An 18,217-nucleotide genomic window follows, 5' to 3' on the forward strand; every position below is an offset into this window, starting at 1 on the left:
GCTATAGATCTCCGGAACTGGAGAACAAAGCGAAATGCAAGCGAGATTCTCAAAGCCTGCTGAATTCCAGGGTGGATTTCAAATGCTAGATTGTGTGCTGTGTTGCTCCAGGATTTAAACCGGGCTCAGGTATCTGAAATAAACTTGTTAAATTGGAGTGTTGGACAAAGCAGACCACAGTCCAACTCAAAAGTCTGTAAAGAGAGCAGGCGACTCGTCTGCTCCCCGAGAAATATAATTGACTTGAACCCCTGCAAAATAAAAACTCCACGTTCCAGTGTTCAATAGTCCTCGATCCAGTTTTGCAGACCATTCCTCCGCAGTGTTGCGGTACACGCCCTGGTTTATAAACGTCACCCTCCTCTGGGCCGGTTGGTGCGTGTGTAACCAGCAAAGCCAAGGTGAAGGACAGGCAGCGGGTACGTTCACTTCTTTTCAATACGAGGAAAGAAAGGTGTTGATAACGTTGTTGCAAACAGAAACCAGGTTATTTTGGGATGAAGGCAGAGATCAGAGCGGGTGAAACTGACATACAGCAATTACTGGTCATCATGAGACAAATTTACAGATGTCCTTGCTCCCAACTGATAAAAAGTCTTTTTTATCTAACATTGATTGGTGGGCTTGATAGTAACCGGAAAACAATGCTTTTAGCTGATAAATCTCAAATTGCTGTCTGTCCCTGGTGCACCACAAAATGGAGTTGTCGTGACTCTCCTAAGCATATTCAGCTACCCTGCTGTAATGCTGATGCAGTATTCCAGAACATACAGTCTGGCTCTTGTGTTCAAATGCTCACCGCTGCCAGGGCACCTGAACCATTTGTGTAGCGGTGGGTACTACAAGTTATTGAACGCTTTGTTTGAAAGCCCCAGCTGTTGTTTCACACCAGGGCACTGCAGCACTTTCTGTACCCTGTTGCCTGACTCTTGTTCTGATGTATAACGCTCGGCAGATCTCCTTTGCGTTTGTCTGTATTCTGTGTCCAGTTGGGCGGATAAGGAGAAACCAGTAGATAATGGTGTATTTCGAATCTTTGTGAGGCACGGAGTAAGGTGCTTTACAAGAGGTTGTCGAAGGCTCTGATTGTGGGATTGGAGATGTGTGCAATAATTTAGGATTGGTTAACAGATTAAAAAGCAGAAAGTTAGAATAAATGGGTAAATTTTGGATTGGCAAATTGTAATAAGAGGAGGGTGGAGGTTGGGTGGAGGGAAGGGTCACACGGGGAACAGCTACTGCCTCAGTTATAGTATTTTTACATTCTACATCAGTGCATTTGGATGATCGGGCACAGCTAAATTTGCTGATGCCAGCAGCATTGTCCCATGTCCCATCAAACTACTATCGGGATGTAAAAACAGAAAATGTTGGAAACACTCAACAGGTCAGGCAGCATCTGTGGAGAGGGAAACAGAGTGAATGTTTCAGGTTAGGGACTCTTCATCGGAACTGGGATAAACCCTTTTTATCTCTTTCCCAATTCTGACAACGGTCTCGGATTTCCTGCAGTTTTTTTAAAATTTTCATTTACTGTCAGGGTGTCATTTGTCCCAATTTCCACAATTGAAATTTAAAACTCCAAGCGTCTGAGGAGAAATTTCTGTGTGGAGTTGCTACAGAGGCACTGCCCTATGCTGCCCCCATACTGCGCTTGTTTTGGATGTGTTGGTCTGGCACTGAAACATGAGCTGTCCATCTGGCACACGTGCATGCACACACATGCACAGGTGCACTCATTGCAGAGTATAGATCTGAGTCAGTTTTAGGACTGAGCTCCTGTTCTCCTGATCCTGCATGCTTTACTGACTGTCCAGACTCCCTGCTGTGTTGAAATGTCTATTTTTTGAGATGTTGTGGCCACATAAGGGAACTGTGCATCATGGAACCATCTGTTATTTCATTCCTGCTGTGAGCATTCATAACAGCAGCAGGAAACATAGCAAGTCTTGAAATCTTGGAGCTTCATAATGTGTTTGCCTAAGGGCCAGGTTAGAGGGAGCTTTTCAAACCTTTGTACCTGTTGCCTTGAGGCGAGTGTTTAAGTGAATCTCTGTTCAACCTCAGCTTCCTATTCACTGGAGGTGAAACAGGTCAGAGATGCTCTCCAGAACTGCAGGCCAACTATACATGGTTTTATCATCAAAAATCTGCCCACTCACAGTGTATCAGTTAACATCAATATAGGTTCTTCATAAATCATCTGGTTGCCACTTTATTTCACTCTTGCACACACACCCTCTGGTATTTTCCTGTTAGCTACTCTGAGAATGTCTCCCCTGATTCTGATCCAGTTATTCAGATAACTGTGACTGGGTCAGAGTGATTTAGGTTCTACTCTGATAGGATTTAGGTCTTCTGGTCAGTGCAGTCTGTGGAAGATGTATGCAAACCTGTTGAGAACTTAAGAAATAGGAGTAGGCCATTTGGCCCCTCGAGCCTGCTCTACCAGCCAGCAAGATCATGGCAGTGTGCCTAGAATCACAAACAGTTGAACAGGACAAGCCAGAGCTATAATGGATCAATAATCCCCCTGTGCATCTTCCATTCCTCTTGGAATATTGTCACAGCATTCAAACGTTTGCCAAATATGTGCTCTCTTCCCCACGGAAATCCTATGGATCACCCCCATTATCCTCTGCCATAGCCCACTGGGGGGGGGGGGAACACATCCTGAGCTTTCACAATTTGCTGTTTATTTACCTGAAAAACAAAGGTTCTTGCTGATATGAAAGTTGTGAGCTATAAGAAGGGATTGAGTAAAGTGGTTTTAATCTCATTGAAACGTGCAAGCCCCCAGGATAAATGCTACAAGTTTGTTTCCACTGGCAAGAGAGTCTCAGACTGTAGGAGATGGTCTCAGGTATGGGTTGGTAAGGAACTCTGACAGTTGTGAATCTTCAGAGTCCTCTGAATAAAAGCCTGCTCGTGTTCAGTTGATTATATCTGAAACTGAGAACGATAGATTGGGCACAAGGGGAATCAAGGACATGGGAATGGGGTAGTAAATTATTGAAATTCAGCCAGGATCATTTTGATGATGGAGCCAGCTCGAGATGTCATTTGGCCTTCTCTTGCTTTTATTTCTTCTTGTTCATAGTTTCCCTCCCTCTGCACCCCCCCCACCCCCAACTGTGTCTGTGTTATTTGCCTTAGTTACTCCCATGTGGTAGAAAGTTTCATCGAGACATACAGTACAGAAACAGACCTTCGGCCTACCAAGGCCATGCCCAACCATCAACCCCATCCCATCTGCACTAATTGTGCATTAATTCCATTTTTGATATTGTCCCCACATTCTCACCAACTGCTCCAGAATACACCACACAGGTACACACCTACAGTGGTCAGTTAACTTGCCAACTTACACGTCTTTGGGATGTGGGAGGAAACTGGAGCACCTGGAGGAAACCCATGCAGTCACAGGGAGAACGTACGAACTCAACACAGCCAGCGCCCGAGGTCAGGATCGAACCCGGGTCTCTGGTTCTGTGAGGCAGCAGTTCTACTTGCTGCGTCACTGTGCTGCCCACATTCTTGCCAATGTTTATTGAAGTTTCCCCAGAATTCCCAATTGACTATCCTAACTTGCACTTATAGTGCCTCGTTTTTGAATTGCTGACGACACCTCTATGTTTGCCTTACCGAGCCTCTGCATCATTTTAAAGACCATCAATTTAATTTGCCTCCCTGCTGGTCTTGGGAAAGAAGCCACAGCTTATTATGCCTTTCCCAATGGTTATAACAGGCTTATTTTATTTCAAATCCAGTGAAGACTCTGGATGCATCACATTTGGTTAATTCTAGATTTCAGGAGACTCCAAGATCCAAAAAAACAAACCTGAAAATTTTCGGCAGGGCAGGCCGCATCTCTGGAGAGTTTCAGGTTGATGACCTTTTGACAGAACTGGGAAAAGTCAGAAATGAATTAGAGTTGCAGGGAAAGGAGGGAGGGGCGGAGAGAACAAAAGGGGAACGTGTCTGATAGGGTGGAGATGGAGAGATTAAATGACGTGCTATAGGGGTGCAGGTGAAACTGGGTGGTACATGCTGGTGAATAGCGAAGGCTAGGACTGGAAATGTAAGTAAGAAAAGACAAATAAGGGATCCTGGCGTGGCAGCCATTCGTTTGTCCATTGCTGCCATTATGATCAGCCGTGTCATACTGGAGATTAGTATAAAGCTTCATCCAATCTCCATGTGTGCCAGTGTGAATCTCCATCTCATCTGGGAGTCTTCACTCAGTCAATCACTGTGCATAATGAAAGCTTAGCTCAAGATAAGACTATCTCCTGTGAGTTGCCAGGTCACTGATATTCTGGGTACTTTGGATCACCACCCACCTTAAAACTTTATGGTGTGTAATTTAAAACGTGCAGAGGTAAGCTGATAAACTGATAGTTGTACTCCCAGAAGGAAAGTGGCATTGCATTCAGCTGGTTGTGCTCCAAGTTAACTGGGTGGTTAATGATCGGTGTGGATTTGGTGGGCCAAAGGGCCTGTTTCTGTGCTGTATGTCTCTGACTCTGAAAGCAAGATACTGCAGGTGTTGAAAATGGGGAAAAAAAATAGCAAAATGCTGGAAAGAGGCAACACCTGTGGAGGGCGAAATGGATAATGATTCAAGTTGATGACCTTTCATTTGTTCTGATGGAAGGTCAGTGACAATTAACATTGATATTTTGCTCTCCACTGATGCTGCCTGACCTATTGAGTATTTCTAACAATGTTGGCTTGTTTATCTGGTTTAACAGCATGTTTATTGGAATTGTTAATATATCTCCTATTCCTTCAACAGAAGTTTAAATTTACCAATGTCTTGGTCTCTTCCTTGTTTTCTTCTGGCACCTTCATGTTGTTTCATCTTCTCTTAAAGTTGGCCTTCTCACCCATCCACTGTCCTATTGAAACTTCTTCCTCTACATACTTGACCTTTCCATCTTGTGTAGATTATTTATGGAAACATTTATGACCTCTTTGTTGTTCCTCTCATACATGCACCATGTCTTTTGACCTCACTTCTGGTGGGTTTGTCACAAAAATATTTTCCCCTCCAAGTCTTGTCACTTACAGAAGTATTTTCAAAATTGCAGCTATTAAGCATTTGTTCTTTCATTCGCTGAAATGCTTCGGTAGTTGAGTTGCTTTGTCACCTCCAGCCCTTGTCTCCATTAAACTGCATCTTCCTCCGACCTCCCCATCTTCATTGTTTTCTCCTCAATGCCCCTCATTTTCACTCCATCTGCTCAGAGGGTGCAGGCTGATTTTTGTGTCCAACAGGTTACTGTATTTATTTATAGAATGCTAGTAAAAATATTTCTAGGTGTGTCACAGAATCAGTATCAAACAAAATTTGACACTGAGTCACACAATGAGGCATTAGGGCCATTTTTAGGGAGCATTGTGAAAAGGGGAAGGGGAGGCTATTCTGGACAGAAGAAGGGAACTGGTTAATTGTGAAGATGATGGTGAGACCAGGGACTGGTATTGATTTGGGAATTGGAGATTAGAGATGGGAAAGGAGAGGATCATTGGAGGAAATTAACAACCAGGGTGATGATTGCAAAATGGTTGCGTTACCTAACCAGGATATAGCGATGGTGACTCAGAATTGGCCTGAGTTAATAATCAGACAGCAGAGTTTTGAATCACAGGGGATTATAGAATGTGGGAGGCAGGGTACTTTGGGATGGCCAAGTGTAAAGATAGCAATGACGTGGAAGAGGTTCTCAGCTGAAGATGGGCCAAGGTAGGAGCAATGTCGTGGTTTCTGCATGTCTGTCTAAATGACAACAGATTTGAATGAATATTCGTCCCTGCCCTCTTAGTTTAATTATTGCTGCTTGGGATTTAGGAATTGCTAACGACCATTAGCCACTTCTAGTTGTTCTTAAAAGGTGAAAGTACATTGTATAACTGTATGTTTTAACCCCATCAATTATACTGCCTTTTTTGTTTTGAAATTGTCTTTCAGACCACTTCAAGAGTGGTTATGGTTTAGGCCTATTGGTGTTGAATGAGTTTTTTGCTAAGTAACTCCAGTGCCAACAATACTCTTGGGAGCTCCTGTACAATGCACTTTTATCCTTGACTATTTGTTGATGATCAGTCCCCACTCTTCCATAGGCTCTGTGTTTTAGCCCCAACTAAAAGCTAACAGCTGGGTTAGAGTCCTCTACCCATAACCAATCTCTCCCAACTGTGGTTGCATATGTTTTCATCATAGCAAATTAGGTTAGTTACCTTAAAACTGAATTAGGTCATAGCAGATCAGACCACAGTAGATGGTCCCAGTCTAGTAGTTTTTCTTTTGGAGAAGTCCAGGAAGGTTTAAAAGTCTGGATTTCTCCCAATGCAAGGGTTCCTCTGACCTGCTATTCATTTCATTTACTTTTAAGATAACTAGTCCTATTTTGCCTTGCTGTGCTTTTATATCTGTGTCCCACCAATCCAGTTTCAGCATCAGTCTGATTTACATCTCAAAATTCATCCCCTCTGGCCCGGAGTGTTCTTTTGATTCTGAGGTTTATAATGACCACTAACTTTGTCCTGAGACCAGACAGATTCTGCACATCCCCTGGCTCTTTGTTCCCAAGGAAGTAGTTGCATTAGTGTGTCCACCAATTCTTTTCCATGCATTGCCTCCTGGACTTGCCCATCCTCCCACCAGTCCCCAATCATGCAGTGTTTCATCAATGTTCCAAGCTTTCACTTAACTTTCAGGCCCTCTGACCTTAACCCTGAACTCCCTTTTATTGTTTCCTTCTAATCCATTAACTACCAGGGCATGTTAAATAATGAGTTAGAATAGATACGACCGATGAACCTTGAACATAAGAAATAGGGGTAGGTCATGTGGCCCTTTGTGCCTTCTCTGTTCTTCTAAACAACTGAGGCTGAGCTTTCACCATGACAACCCCACCCCTTCCTTCCCACAATGTCCTTTGATTTCCCCTGCAGATTAATAGATCTTTGAATGCTGGTTTGAGAGTATTCAATAGTTTGAGAATCCAAACATTTCGCAATTCTCTAATTTTAAAAAAAGATCTCATCTTGGTCTTAAGTGACTGGGCCCTTTATTCTGAAATAGTGGACCTCCCCACCCACCCACACTAGGGAGTACCTTCAGAAGGATTGCAGACCTATAGGGGAAAGACCCTGTCATATTGACCATGTCAAGCCCCAAGAGAATATTGTGTGTTACAATTAAATAACCACATATTCTTATAAACTCAGTGCTTTAGAAGCCAACTCAGCCTCACCTCACAGAATAGTGCCCTCATCCCAGAACTTGACTTTCAATGGTGAACATTCATTGTACTCCCTCTGAGGGACCCAAAGCAGCCTCTGTGTACCATCCAGAAAATGCACTGCGGTTATGCATGACCTCTACTACAAGGGCAGCAGGTGCATGGAAATGACACCTGCAGGTTAACCTCCAGTTACACATTGGCCTGGCTTGGAACTAAATAGCTCCTCCTTCATTATTGCTGGGACTTAATCTTGGACCTCCCTACTCACCCACACTTGGGAGTACCTTCAGAAGGATTGTAGACATTGAGTTCATCTGCCCTCTGCAACCTTAGAACACAGAACAGCACAGTACAGGCCCTTTGGCCCACAATGTTGTGCAGACATTTTATCCTGCTCTAAGATCTATCTAACCCTTCCCTCCCACATAGCCCTCCATTTCTCTATCTATCTATGTCTATCTAAGAGCCTCTTAAATGTCCCTAATGTATCTACCCCCCAAACCTCTGCTGGCAGTGCGTTCCACGCACCCACCACTCTTACCTCTGACATCCCCCTTATATCTTCCTCCAACCACCTTAAAATTATGTCACCTCATGTGAGCCATTTTCGCCCTGGGGGAAAAAGTCTCTGACTGTCCGCTCGATCTATGCCTCTCATCATCTTGTGCACCTCTATCAAGTCACCTCTCATTCTCCTTCTCTCCAAAGAGAAAAGCCCTAGCTCACTCAACCTATCCTCACAAGACAATCAGACAATAAGACTATCCTCATAAGACTCTCAGAGGCAATCAGGAAACATCCCATAAGTGAATTTAAATCTTTAGATAAGAAAGCAAAGCAGTGTACAGCAGTCCCACCACAGCCCTATGTAGGCAAATAAGAGCAGGAAAAGGCTATTGAGTCCTTTGAGTCTGCTCCACCATTTGGCATAATGGCTGATTTTCTCGATACTATATTTCTGCTCTCTCCCATACCCCTTGATACCTTTTAATGTCGTTCACTAGATTGGAAGAATGCAATTGAATCGCTGCTTCATCTGGAAAAGGCAGTTTGGCCCCCTGCAAGGTGGGAGGTGAAAGGACAAGTGCTGCATCATCTGTAGTTGCAAGGAAAGTACCCTAAGAAAGGTGGTGGTTGGTGGGATCGGGCCTGGGAGTCACGAAGGTTCCTGTGAAGTGCTGAGAGGGGAAGATGCGTCTGGTGGTGAAATCTGTTTGGTTGGTGGAAATTGCCGGGAGTGATCTGTTGAATGCAGAGGGTGGTGGGGTGGAAGGACTGGGGGCACACTATCCTTGCTCTTTCCTGGAGGAGAGGGAATGAGAGCAGAGGCACGGGAAATGGATGCGGCCTGATCTGCTGAGTATTTCCAGCATTTTCTGTTTTTGTTTAAGGGAAAAAGCATAAGGCAGGTGTAGAGAACTGTAAATGGGAGGCGACTCTTCAGCAGTATATCAAATCCAGGGAGATATTATTTATTAGTAGATACTTTACAGAAATTAGGAGTGTAAAATGGGGCATAAAATATCCAGCAGATAAATCCCAAAGCATTTTATGTATATTAGGGGCAAGATGGTAACCAGCGAAAGAATAGGGCTCATTTGGGGACCAATATGGCAATTTGTGTGGAGTCAGAGGATGTAGGTGAGGTCCGAAATGGAGAAAGACATTGTAGTTGGAGAATTTGGGGAGCAGGACGTGGAGGGGGGTGGGCAGCCTCCCTTTCATCTCCCACTCCCTGATTCTCCATTCTAGAACATGTTATCATTATAAATAATGTGTTAGTTGTTTTAGTGAGCTCAAAGGTGGATAAATCCTCATGTTTCCCAGATTGCTGTGGGTGGCAAGGGAGAAGATTGCTGGGGCCCTGACAGATTTTAAATTGTTGCTGGTCACAGGAGAGGTACCAGAGAAGCGGAGGACAGTAGATGTGGTACCTTTATTTATGAAGGGCAGTGGGGATAATTGCATGCCTGTGAGTCTCACGTCAATGGTAGGGAAGTTATTGGAAAATATTTCTGTGGGACAGGATTAATCTACACTTGAAAAAGTAGGGATTAATCAAAGATAGTATGCTTTTGTTCAGGGGAGATCCTGTCTGGCTAATTTGATTTTTTGAAGAGGTAACAAAATGTATCAATGGGGGCAGTGTGGTTGATGTAGTCTACATGGGAGACTGGTCCAAAAGGTTGCCCATGGGATCCAGGGCAATTTGGATCCTAAATAGGACTGGTAATTGGAGGCAGAGTTGATGGAGGGTTGTTTTGTGATTGGAAGCCTGTGACCAATGAGATATCATAGAGATCAGTGCTGGGACCCTATTTGTTATTACGCATTAACAATTTGGATATGCACATGGGAGGCAAGATCTGTAAGTTTGCAGAGTGGGACATAATGCATGCATGAGCCTTGGAGAGAACTGAGGAACAGGGGTAGGTTGGTGCACAAGTCCAAGGATCCCTGAACTTCAGTATGCTGGAACTTCAGTAACATATTAATGAGTGAAATGGTACATTTGCTGGAACCTGTGGGTTGAGATTTTGTGCATTGCAGTTTTCTCCTGGTGTGCAGTAGGCATATCTGTGGTGACTGCACAGTTAGTCATTTCATCAGTTGCCATTATACATATACACACTATTTGCTTTCAAGTTAAATCTGCATCTGTGCTCTTGTCAGCTCTTCCGAAGTTGTTGATTGGTCTGAGTAATGCATACTCCTGGCTCTCAATTGCATTTCTTGTCACATGCATTTAATAATTCATCTACATTTACCTTAAAATGGGATGAGATTCCTTTCCTTGTCATCTTTTTACTTTCTCAAACCATTCTTTCTCTGCTACTCATTGACTGTTGCTGATGTTTATTCCCAAGGGGAGAGCAATGAATACTTCTACCATTCCCTGGACACAAGACTAGTCACTGTTGTAGGAAGGATATGTGGCTCAGAATTTGGATGCAGAAAGATTCAATTTCTTTAGAGGTATTGGCAAAGGCAAGATTTTATCCCGAGGGAGGAATTGGCAGTGGGGATGGGAGGAAAGAGGGTGCCAAGAGACTTAAGGCCTTGGACACTGCTTGGGTTGTGTCAGGTTGTGATCAAGAAACTGTTCTGTTTAATTATGTTCTATTACCAGAACAAATTCACTACTCTTGCCTTTTCGTGTGCTTTTAGAATCCAAAAGATGGCACTGTCAAAAGAATATGGATGCGTGGTGCTGACTGGTGCAGCCAGCTTTGCCATGGTCTCCTTCCTTGCTTATAAAGTCACAGCCGCCCGTAAGAAGTACAATGTGGAAGTAAGTTTATGCCAAGGGGCCTGATAAGTTACTTCAACCACTTGGGTCAATGAATCTAAGATGAGCCAGTTCTCTATCTAATCTCATTTGTCCATTGCAAACAATTATTAAGATGGCAGGACCTGGCAATTTGCAACACGTACTAAACCTTGCCGAGCTGCTATGGAAATTATGACATTCATAATTTGCCTGTTAACTATGCTGCTTGTGTCTTTCACAAGCTTCTGCTTATTTACTCATTTCCTTATCTCGATGCCACGAGTTCTCAGTCTTTAATCCTGGCCCCTGCCCCCAAGTAAACTCAACACTGGTTGCATTTTTGTGTTGGGACATTGATTTCTGAACAGTGTGTAATGTGGAGCTGGCAACATGTAATTACAAACTGTCATTTAATTGTCCTCAAGTTGAAAAACTCTTTTGTTTTTTTTTGTTAATCTATCTCTATTAATCTAACTTATAGTTTAAGGTTAATTCTAAACTGACTGCTAAATGAGATAGCAACTTGGTATTGACTGCTAAAGAAACAAGGCAGGAAGAAGCAGAACCTTGTCTCCCTTTCCGTCATCTTATGAAATCAATGACTGGTGTTGGCCGTTCAGACCCCACATGCTACAGATTAGTGTAACTCAACAGAATAGTCATTCCTCTTTGATCAAAGGTTTCAGTATAATAGTACTGCCTCTACTAGTCCTTTCCTTGTCTGTTACCTCAACAATGCAATTTTCCAATCATTTTATTAATTAAAGTTGCAAATACATTAGTGCAATCATGTCACCATTTGCAATATGCCACACCATTTCCTTTACATCAATGTGAAATCCTTCACCTTGAGGGATTATTACATGTGTTCCAGCTCCTCTGTGCTCTGGGTCAGGGCCTCAAACCCTGGCTGTTATTGGCATCGATGCAGAGCTTCAATGCATCCTTCAGCACGTAGTCCCAAATCTTGGAATGTGCCAGTCTACAACATTCAGTCATGGACTGCTCCTTTGCATTGGAAAGCTTCCAAGTCTCAAGAAGGTGTCTTTCACCGAGCTGATAATCTTCCAGCAGCAGTTTGTGTTTGATTCTGTGTTCCTGTGTATCAGCCTGAAGTGCAGAAAGATGCCCGAGTCGTTGTTAAAGTTTATTCCAAACTGCAGTCCCCATATTGCATTTTTCAGCAGTACAGCCACTGGATGACAGTGTCACGTGAGATCTATTTCTTTCCCAAGCTGAAATGTTGAGAGCAACTAAGGTGCTGGAATTTTACTGTTTAAACAAGAATGCTAACAACTATCAGTCTATGTAAAGCAGCAGTGCAGCGGAGAAGAGAAGCTGGCTGAATTTTACTGCAGAATTTTATGCTTTAGAGTTTTTACTTGGACTAACAATCTGGGGATTTGAAAGTGAGAACAATGGCATTAGCTAGTGTATTTGTAAAGTTTTTGTAGATTCTCATTGCTTTCGGATTGCTGGGCACAAAAGTCAATTATTAATGTCAGTTTGAATGAGATTAGAAGGACTGGCAGTAAAGATGCCCCTTATCATAAATCAAATGAAGTTGCTGCAATGTGTGATTTGGAGCCAGTCATTTTGAAGAATTTAACTTTTGTATATTTTGGAAAGTAGGTAGAAATGGTAAAGGAGGTTAAAAATGTGGGATGATATCACTTGCAAGCTCTACAGTTAAGGGTACAGCATTATTTCGTAGTCCAGGGGCTCTGATGAGACATCTGCTAGAATTCTGAGTGAATCTTTTCTTGATGTATAGAACATTAGCCTAGCTCAATGTGGAGATCAGGGTGTTCAGTCGATATGACTCCCTTAACCTCACCTTGGTGGACATGCTTGATTGATGCTACAGGTTGTCGAAACAGGTGATCATTGTTCAAATTTTCTAGTTCATGTAAATGACAATCTTGTGTCAATGTTTATTGAGCAGTTTATGTTTGGGTACAATATTCCAATGGCTCTAATTTGAAATCTGCTGTCCTGATGCATTTACTCAAGGTCTTGAACCCAAAGGATGCATGTTGCCCAATCAGCACACTTCTGCAGGCCATGTGACATCCCATTTGAAAATGATTTGGATGTTTCAATTGGAAAAACTAAGTTGTGTGAGTGCAACCCACGTTACAGGTGGAGATATACAAGTGCGGCCCACGCTATAGGTAGAGATCCCCAGCTCTAGGTCTGGCAAGCTCCAGACTGTATTCAAGCACTTAAGGACAATGCAACAGGATCATCAGTTTCTAATTATCTGTATTTCTCTTCAATATCTCCAGTACCCTACATTGTACAGTGATGATTCTGAGAATGGACGCATGTTCAACTGTATTCAGCGTGCTCACCAAAATACGTAAGTATTACTGAAAATGTACTTGGTCATGGACACTCTAATTTGCATAATATTGCACTGAAATGTTTTGAAAGAAAACTTGATTTCAGTTAAGATCAAATAATGGCCAAGGTAAATTATAGGATTGGCCTTTCAATTTCACATCCTTAGTGAAAATCAAATCCTGGTCTTTTAATCACTTTTAAATTCATAATGGGTATAATTCATTAGTAAAATTCTTGTGGACTACAGCTTCTGGCACACTAGGTGTACAAACTGTGTTTATTGTCTTCTGGTAGCAATATGCTGTTAGTTGTATTTATCTAGCACTCCAAGTGAAGGAATATTTGAGGGCAGCATTTTGCCTTCTGACATCTGTAAATTTAAGGATGGGGGGGGGGGGTGTGGGAGCAGTTATTATTCCCAAGTGATGAAGGTTTCAGAGGGGAAATACTCAGCAGGTTGGGCAGCAGCAAAAGTTAATGTTTTGGATCAATCACTTTTCAGTTAGAATGGATGAGGGTTCTACCAGTTAACATGGTGCTTGAGGTGGAAGATCATGACCTTGCCAATTGCATAAGGTTGAAATCGTGATCTGGGACCAAACTGAACAACGAAGTGGTAATATTTGACATCAATACCAGGAGTTGGCTATGAGTCTAGCATGTGGTAATTGGTTGAGTTAACAGAGAGTATGTGAATTCTCAAATGGCATTTGATGAAGTATCATTTGACAGTAAAATGGATAAAGGAAAAAAAAGTGGTATAGCAAAGAGCTGTGGCAAATGATTTTTCTTCCAAACTGGAATGGTGCTCCCTGGGATTCAGTAGTAAGAATACTCTTTTTTTAGTACATGTTTATCATTAGGGATAGAGGGCAAAAATATCAAAACTTGGAAAAGAAGCAAGTAGTAATAAACTTCAAGGACTGGCAAACTGAAGATAAACAGCCACATGGGAACTAACAATTTAACACAAATATGACATTTTGATAGGAAGTAAATAGATGCCAAGGAGCAGGAAGAGAAACTATATTTATGGACAAATCTTTTTGAGTGGCAAGTGAGATTAATAGCTGTTGGGGGAAAAAAAAAGTCAGATAGTTACTGTATGTTAAATCTGCATAGAGTAGGGAGTCCAAAATTTGAAAATCCTCAAAGCCAAACTAGTGAAATCTTGAGAGTAAAACTTACTGAAATGATTTGAGGGACATGGGAATCCCATTACTTAGATAGGCTGAAGGAACATATCTTGGCCATCCCTGTACTAACATGAGGGTTGATGTAGAGTAACTAAGTGTTTTCAATACAGACGCAAGACACTGCAGATACTGAATCTGGGACACAAAGCAAATTGCTGGAGGAACTCAATGGATCAAGCAGCATCCGTGGAGGTGAAAGGATGGCCGATGCAACAGGTCTCTGCCTGAAACAAGGTCTTGATCCCAAGACATCAACAATCACTTTGCCTCCTCAGATGCTGCTTGACCCACTGAGTTCCCCGTATGTTTTTAATAACCGGATAGAAAATCAATTAACAGAAGAACTAAAGAAAAATGTTTTTTTTGGGCGGGGGGGGGGGAACAAGGATTTGGGATGTACCTTCTGATGTAGCAAGTACCAATTTAACAGAAACTGAATACTAATTATGGATGAGAAGAGGAGGGAATAGAGAGCTAACTAGATTGTACCAACTCGTGAAGAAGTCACTTAACTGGCTGGATTTTATCATAAATTGATGGATTGGAAGATGATGGCTCTCATCATCTGCCATTTAAAAATGGATTTGAAATCCATTAATCTTAATTTGGACAGTGGATAAGATCTTAACAATTGACATTTTGTAACAAATATGCACTATTAATCCCAACTGGGGTCAAATGTTCATCTTGTAACTTAATGATTTCTATGTGGTGTTAATGGTTGTAACAAATGGCCTGTGCTGGCGAATGAGGGAGATCACTTCAACAGTAGTTATTCACTTGACTTCAACCACAATCTTAGCTTTTAAAGCACTTTTAAGAAGAAACAATGATTGCCAGTAAGGTTTAAATACACAGATGATGAAGCAGCTCATCTTGTACCTGATTGCCCTCTTTGTGTCATTGCGTGAAAACATTTGCTTTATTTATTTGCAACCACATCTAAAATAATTATTTTTCTTGTGTTACCTGTTTTAGACTGGAGTCGTACCCACCATTCCTCTTCTTTTTGGCAACCGGTGGAATCCGGCACCCAGTAAGTAGTGTTTAACATTTCATTACTGAAGCTCATTTGTGGCAAATGATTTTTAAAAACACTGTCCCTGTTCAATTTCAAGTATTGTACTGAGATGATTGCTGTTGCTAGTAGAGTTAAGAGATGAAAATTCCAAGGCCAAGCCCCATGAAATAACTGTTTCCCTTCTGCAGATGTCATTTAGATGTTAATCCTTCACCACAACTGTTGGAAAATTTAAGTTAATTTTTAAATTGTTTCAAATGCTAATCACCTAAATCACCTTTACGCATGCTAAAAGGCTTGTGCTTGTCAGCATGCTAAGATGTTGACTGGTTGATTTTCTATTCCAGGCATTCAGTGTTAGCATCAAACAGGAGACTTACTACTCCTTCTAAGTCTGAACACCAACCCATGAAGGCCTCCTTGTAGTAGGCTACTGACTATACTACATATCCAGCTGTGGCCTGAATGACCTTCCCATTAATTGTTGAATTTGGAGCTGGTTTATATTATCTAAAGGCAGTCTAAAGGGAAGATTTAAATTATGTCTCTAGAACTGAGGCCCAGACAGGGTGAACAAGGATTTATTTCCCTTAGTAGATAAGGTGATAAATAGGGAGGCAGATTTCAGTTAAGTGGTAGAAGAATTACAAGAGAGCTGAAGAAAAATGATTACCCCAATAGACTAGTCAGTGGGGGTGTTCTGGAAGCAGAAGAGTGTGTTCTTCCTGAATGTTGGAGGCAGAAACAGTCACCACAATGAAGGTAGCTGGATGAGCACCTGAAGCCTAAACTTTAATAGGCTGAAAGTGGCCTAAATGATCAGGCTACATTTGGTCCTGAGGTAAAAAGTCATTTATCTAATATGATGCATCCCCTCTCCTATTCTTTCAGTGCAAGAATGTTACATGTAGTGGACAGAAATTGCATTGGAAGACATCATCCATTCCCCTTGTGACCCTCTTTCCCTTCCCAGACCACTGATGCTCTGGTAATGTTTCCCTTCTATCATTGACCTACATTGAGCCAGCAATCTCTTATCATATTTTATTAGGATTAATCTTCTTAAAAAATCAATCTCCTTAATTATGTTTTAAGGCACTTCATTGTGTAGTTTAAACAGAACTTACTTTAGATTGACTTGAAATGCCTAATGTTGAAAGTGGGTTGCAATGGGAGAACATTCTCTTCTCACATACGTTTGTCTCAGTCAAGGTCTTTAAGTCCAGAAAATGATACAGTGCAAAACCCACTTGGAAATGGAAAACCATTCACAAAACTTGACTTTTTCCAAAAATATCACAGCATGTGCACAGATGAGGATTGCTACTTGTCAAAGCTATTCATTGCTGTTTGTTGTTATGAGAGGAAGTAGTGATTTTTAACTATGAAGCTGAGTGAACAAAGAGTTATTCAAACCTTTGTTTAATTACTTAGATACCATTGGAGTCTATCTCACCTGTGTCAATTTTTTTTGTCCACACTACATTACGTCTGCCGTCATTGGACAAATTTGTTGTCACATTGCAAGACTCAAGCTATTCCTCAAATTCAACTGCCTTTATCTGAGAATATTAACTTTTGAATCAAATGAATTAATATTCATTATGCTGGTGTTGGAAATTATCCTTTGAACAAAGTGGCAACTGAATTTGCCTTTAAATCAATTTAATTTGTCATGAGCTATTTTTAAATTTAACCACTTCCCTAATATTCTAAAAAGATCACATGATTGGTTATCTTGTATATTTTTAAAAATAATAGATGTAACTATTGAAATTCATTTTAAACCAAGTGATAGCCCCAAAATATATACACAGCCAAATGCAGCGACCAATTTCCTTGTGGCAAGATTCCACAAAAAGAAGAATGCAAATAAGTGTATTTATGGTTCTGGCTCAAAAAATCTTGAAGACACTGGGAAGCACCTGGCATGGATCTCCCCACATTTTTTTCCCCATAAAACATTAACAGAAAGCTTCAAAGTAAGTGATTGGAGAGCTAACATTAGCCCTTCAGTCAAATCAGCACGTATTTGGTATTATATTGTGTTGGCCTTAATTTACGTGCCCTAATTTAGTTCTAGACTGCTGCAAGTCCTACCAAGTGTCCCAAGTTAACAGTACCATTTGCTTTTGTTTTCAGCAACTAGCAAGTGCACTTGGAGGAATCTGGATAATTGGAAGAGTTGTTTATGCATATGGCTATTACACTGGGGGTGAGTACTTTAACCTAAACATATTTTAAAATAAATTGCTTTGTTCCAACACAATTCAAGATTAGAATTTCATAGAACTTTAAGGCTTGCAAGGACAAGAAAAGAACTTGCTTGTTCTGTTATTACTGTGATAGTCACTGGCAGCTGTGATTTTTTTTTAAATAAAGCACTACTTCATGAAAGACTATTTACCATTGTGTTAAAATGAAAACATAGCCTCGATTTAAATTAAATTATGCTAATAAGACACAAAATTGCAATCTAAGTGGCAGTAGACATACTGTTGGGGTAAAAGATGTGTGTTCCTATTTCATTAAACTGCTGCTGAATCTTTTAAGTTCTGGTTTGAGCAACTGAAGTAATACACAACTGAAATGAGCATAAAATTATCGGACAGATGGCTAGTTGATCTTATTTTCCCTTGGGCCTAGCTCTAGTGTTAAGCAAAAACTAACAGAATGCATCCAAAGTTGTACCCTTACTTTTGCTTAATGTTGAAGTTAACTTCTTTGTGCTGGACTTGTACACCAAAGTAATCGCTTCAGATGTTTAATGTTTAACATTTAACCTCTTGTTTCCTTCATGTAGATCCTAGTAAGAGAGTTCGTGGTGGATTTGGCTGGTTGGCTCTCCTGGGACTCATGGGGACTTCAATGTCATTTGGGTTTCACCAGCTGGGGTGGTGCCCAAAGTAGCCGCAGCAAGACTAGTGGAAAACTTTAATCCTGAATAAACTTGTGAAAGGTGAATACTTGATTAACAGAACTCTAATATTAACTCATTAATAGCAAAATATTTGCTTCTGACATTTATATATATTGAACCTTTTATAAAATGTGAATGAAGTTACTATGTGGTTGTTTTATTAATTGCTTGGTACAAAACCAAAGATCCAGCTTTCTGGGTTCAATAATT

General features: G+C 41.2%; 1 protein-coding gene across 2 annotated transcripts; it reads left to right on the plus strand.

The window, feature by feature from the left end:
* The first annotated feature begins 318 nt into the window (after positions 1 to 318).
* mgst3a (microsomal glutathione S-transferase 3a) lies at positions 319 to 18,151 on the plus strand. Of its 2 annotated transcripts, none has more exons than XM_052010997.1 (6): positions 319 to 419; positions 10,422 to 10,545; positions 12,813 to 12,886; positions 15,045 to 15,102; positions 17,230 to 17,302; positions 17,891 to 18,151. In XM_052010997.1, exons 2-6 carry the CDS (start codon positions 10,432 to 10,434, stop codon positions 17,995 to 17,997), a joined length of 426 nt encoding a protein of 141 aa, XP_051866957.1. In that variant the 5' UTR covers positions 319 to 419; positions 10,422 to 10,431; the 3' UTR covers positions 17,998 to 18,151. The 2 variants fall into 2 exon arrangements, with proteins under 2 accessions (XP_051866957.1, XP_051866958.1); XM_052010998.1 differs by lacking the exon at positions 319 to 419 and adding an exon at positions 8,263 to 8,318.
* The last annotated feature ends 66 nt before the right edge of the window (positions 18,152 to 18,217 follow it).

The sequence above is a fragment of the Pristis pectinata genome, chromosome 3 (assembly GCF_009764475.1).
Source record: "Pristis pectinata isolate sPriPec2 chromosome 3, sPriPec2.1.pri, whole genome shotgun sequence".
Lineage (NCBI taxonomy): Eukaryota > Metazoa > Chordata > Chondrichthyes > Rhinopristiformes > Pristidae > Pristis > Pristis pectinata.

Coding starts and splice junctions, on each gene's coding strand:
- mgst3a (XM_052010997.1), top strand. CDS start 10,432: ATGGCACTGTCAAAAGAATATGGATGCGTGGTGCTGACTGGTGCAGCC. Junction 10,546..12,812: donor GTAAGAAGTACAATGTGGAA/GTAAGTTTATGC, acceptor CAATATCTCCAG/TACCCTACATTGTACAGTGA. Junction 17,303..17,890: donor ATATGGCTATTACACTGGGG/GTGAGTACTTTA, acceptor TCCTTCATGTAG/ATCCTAGTAAGAGAGTTCGT.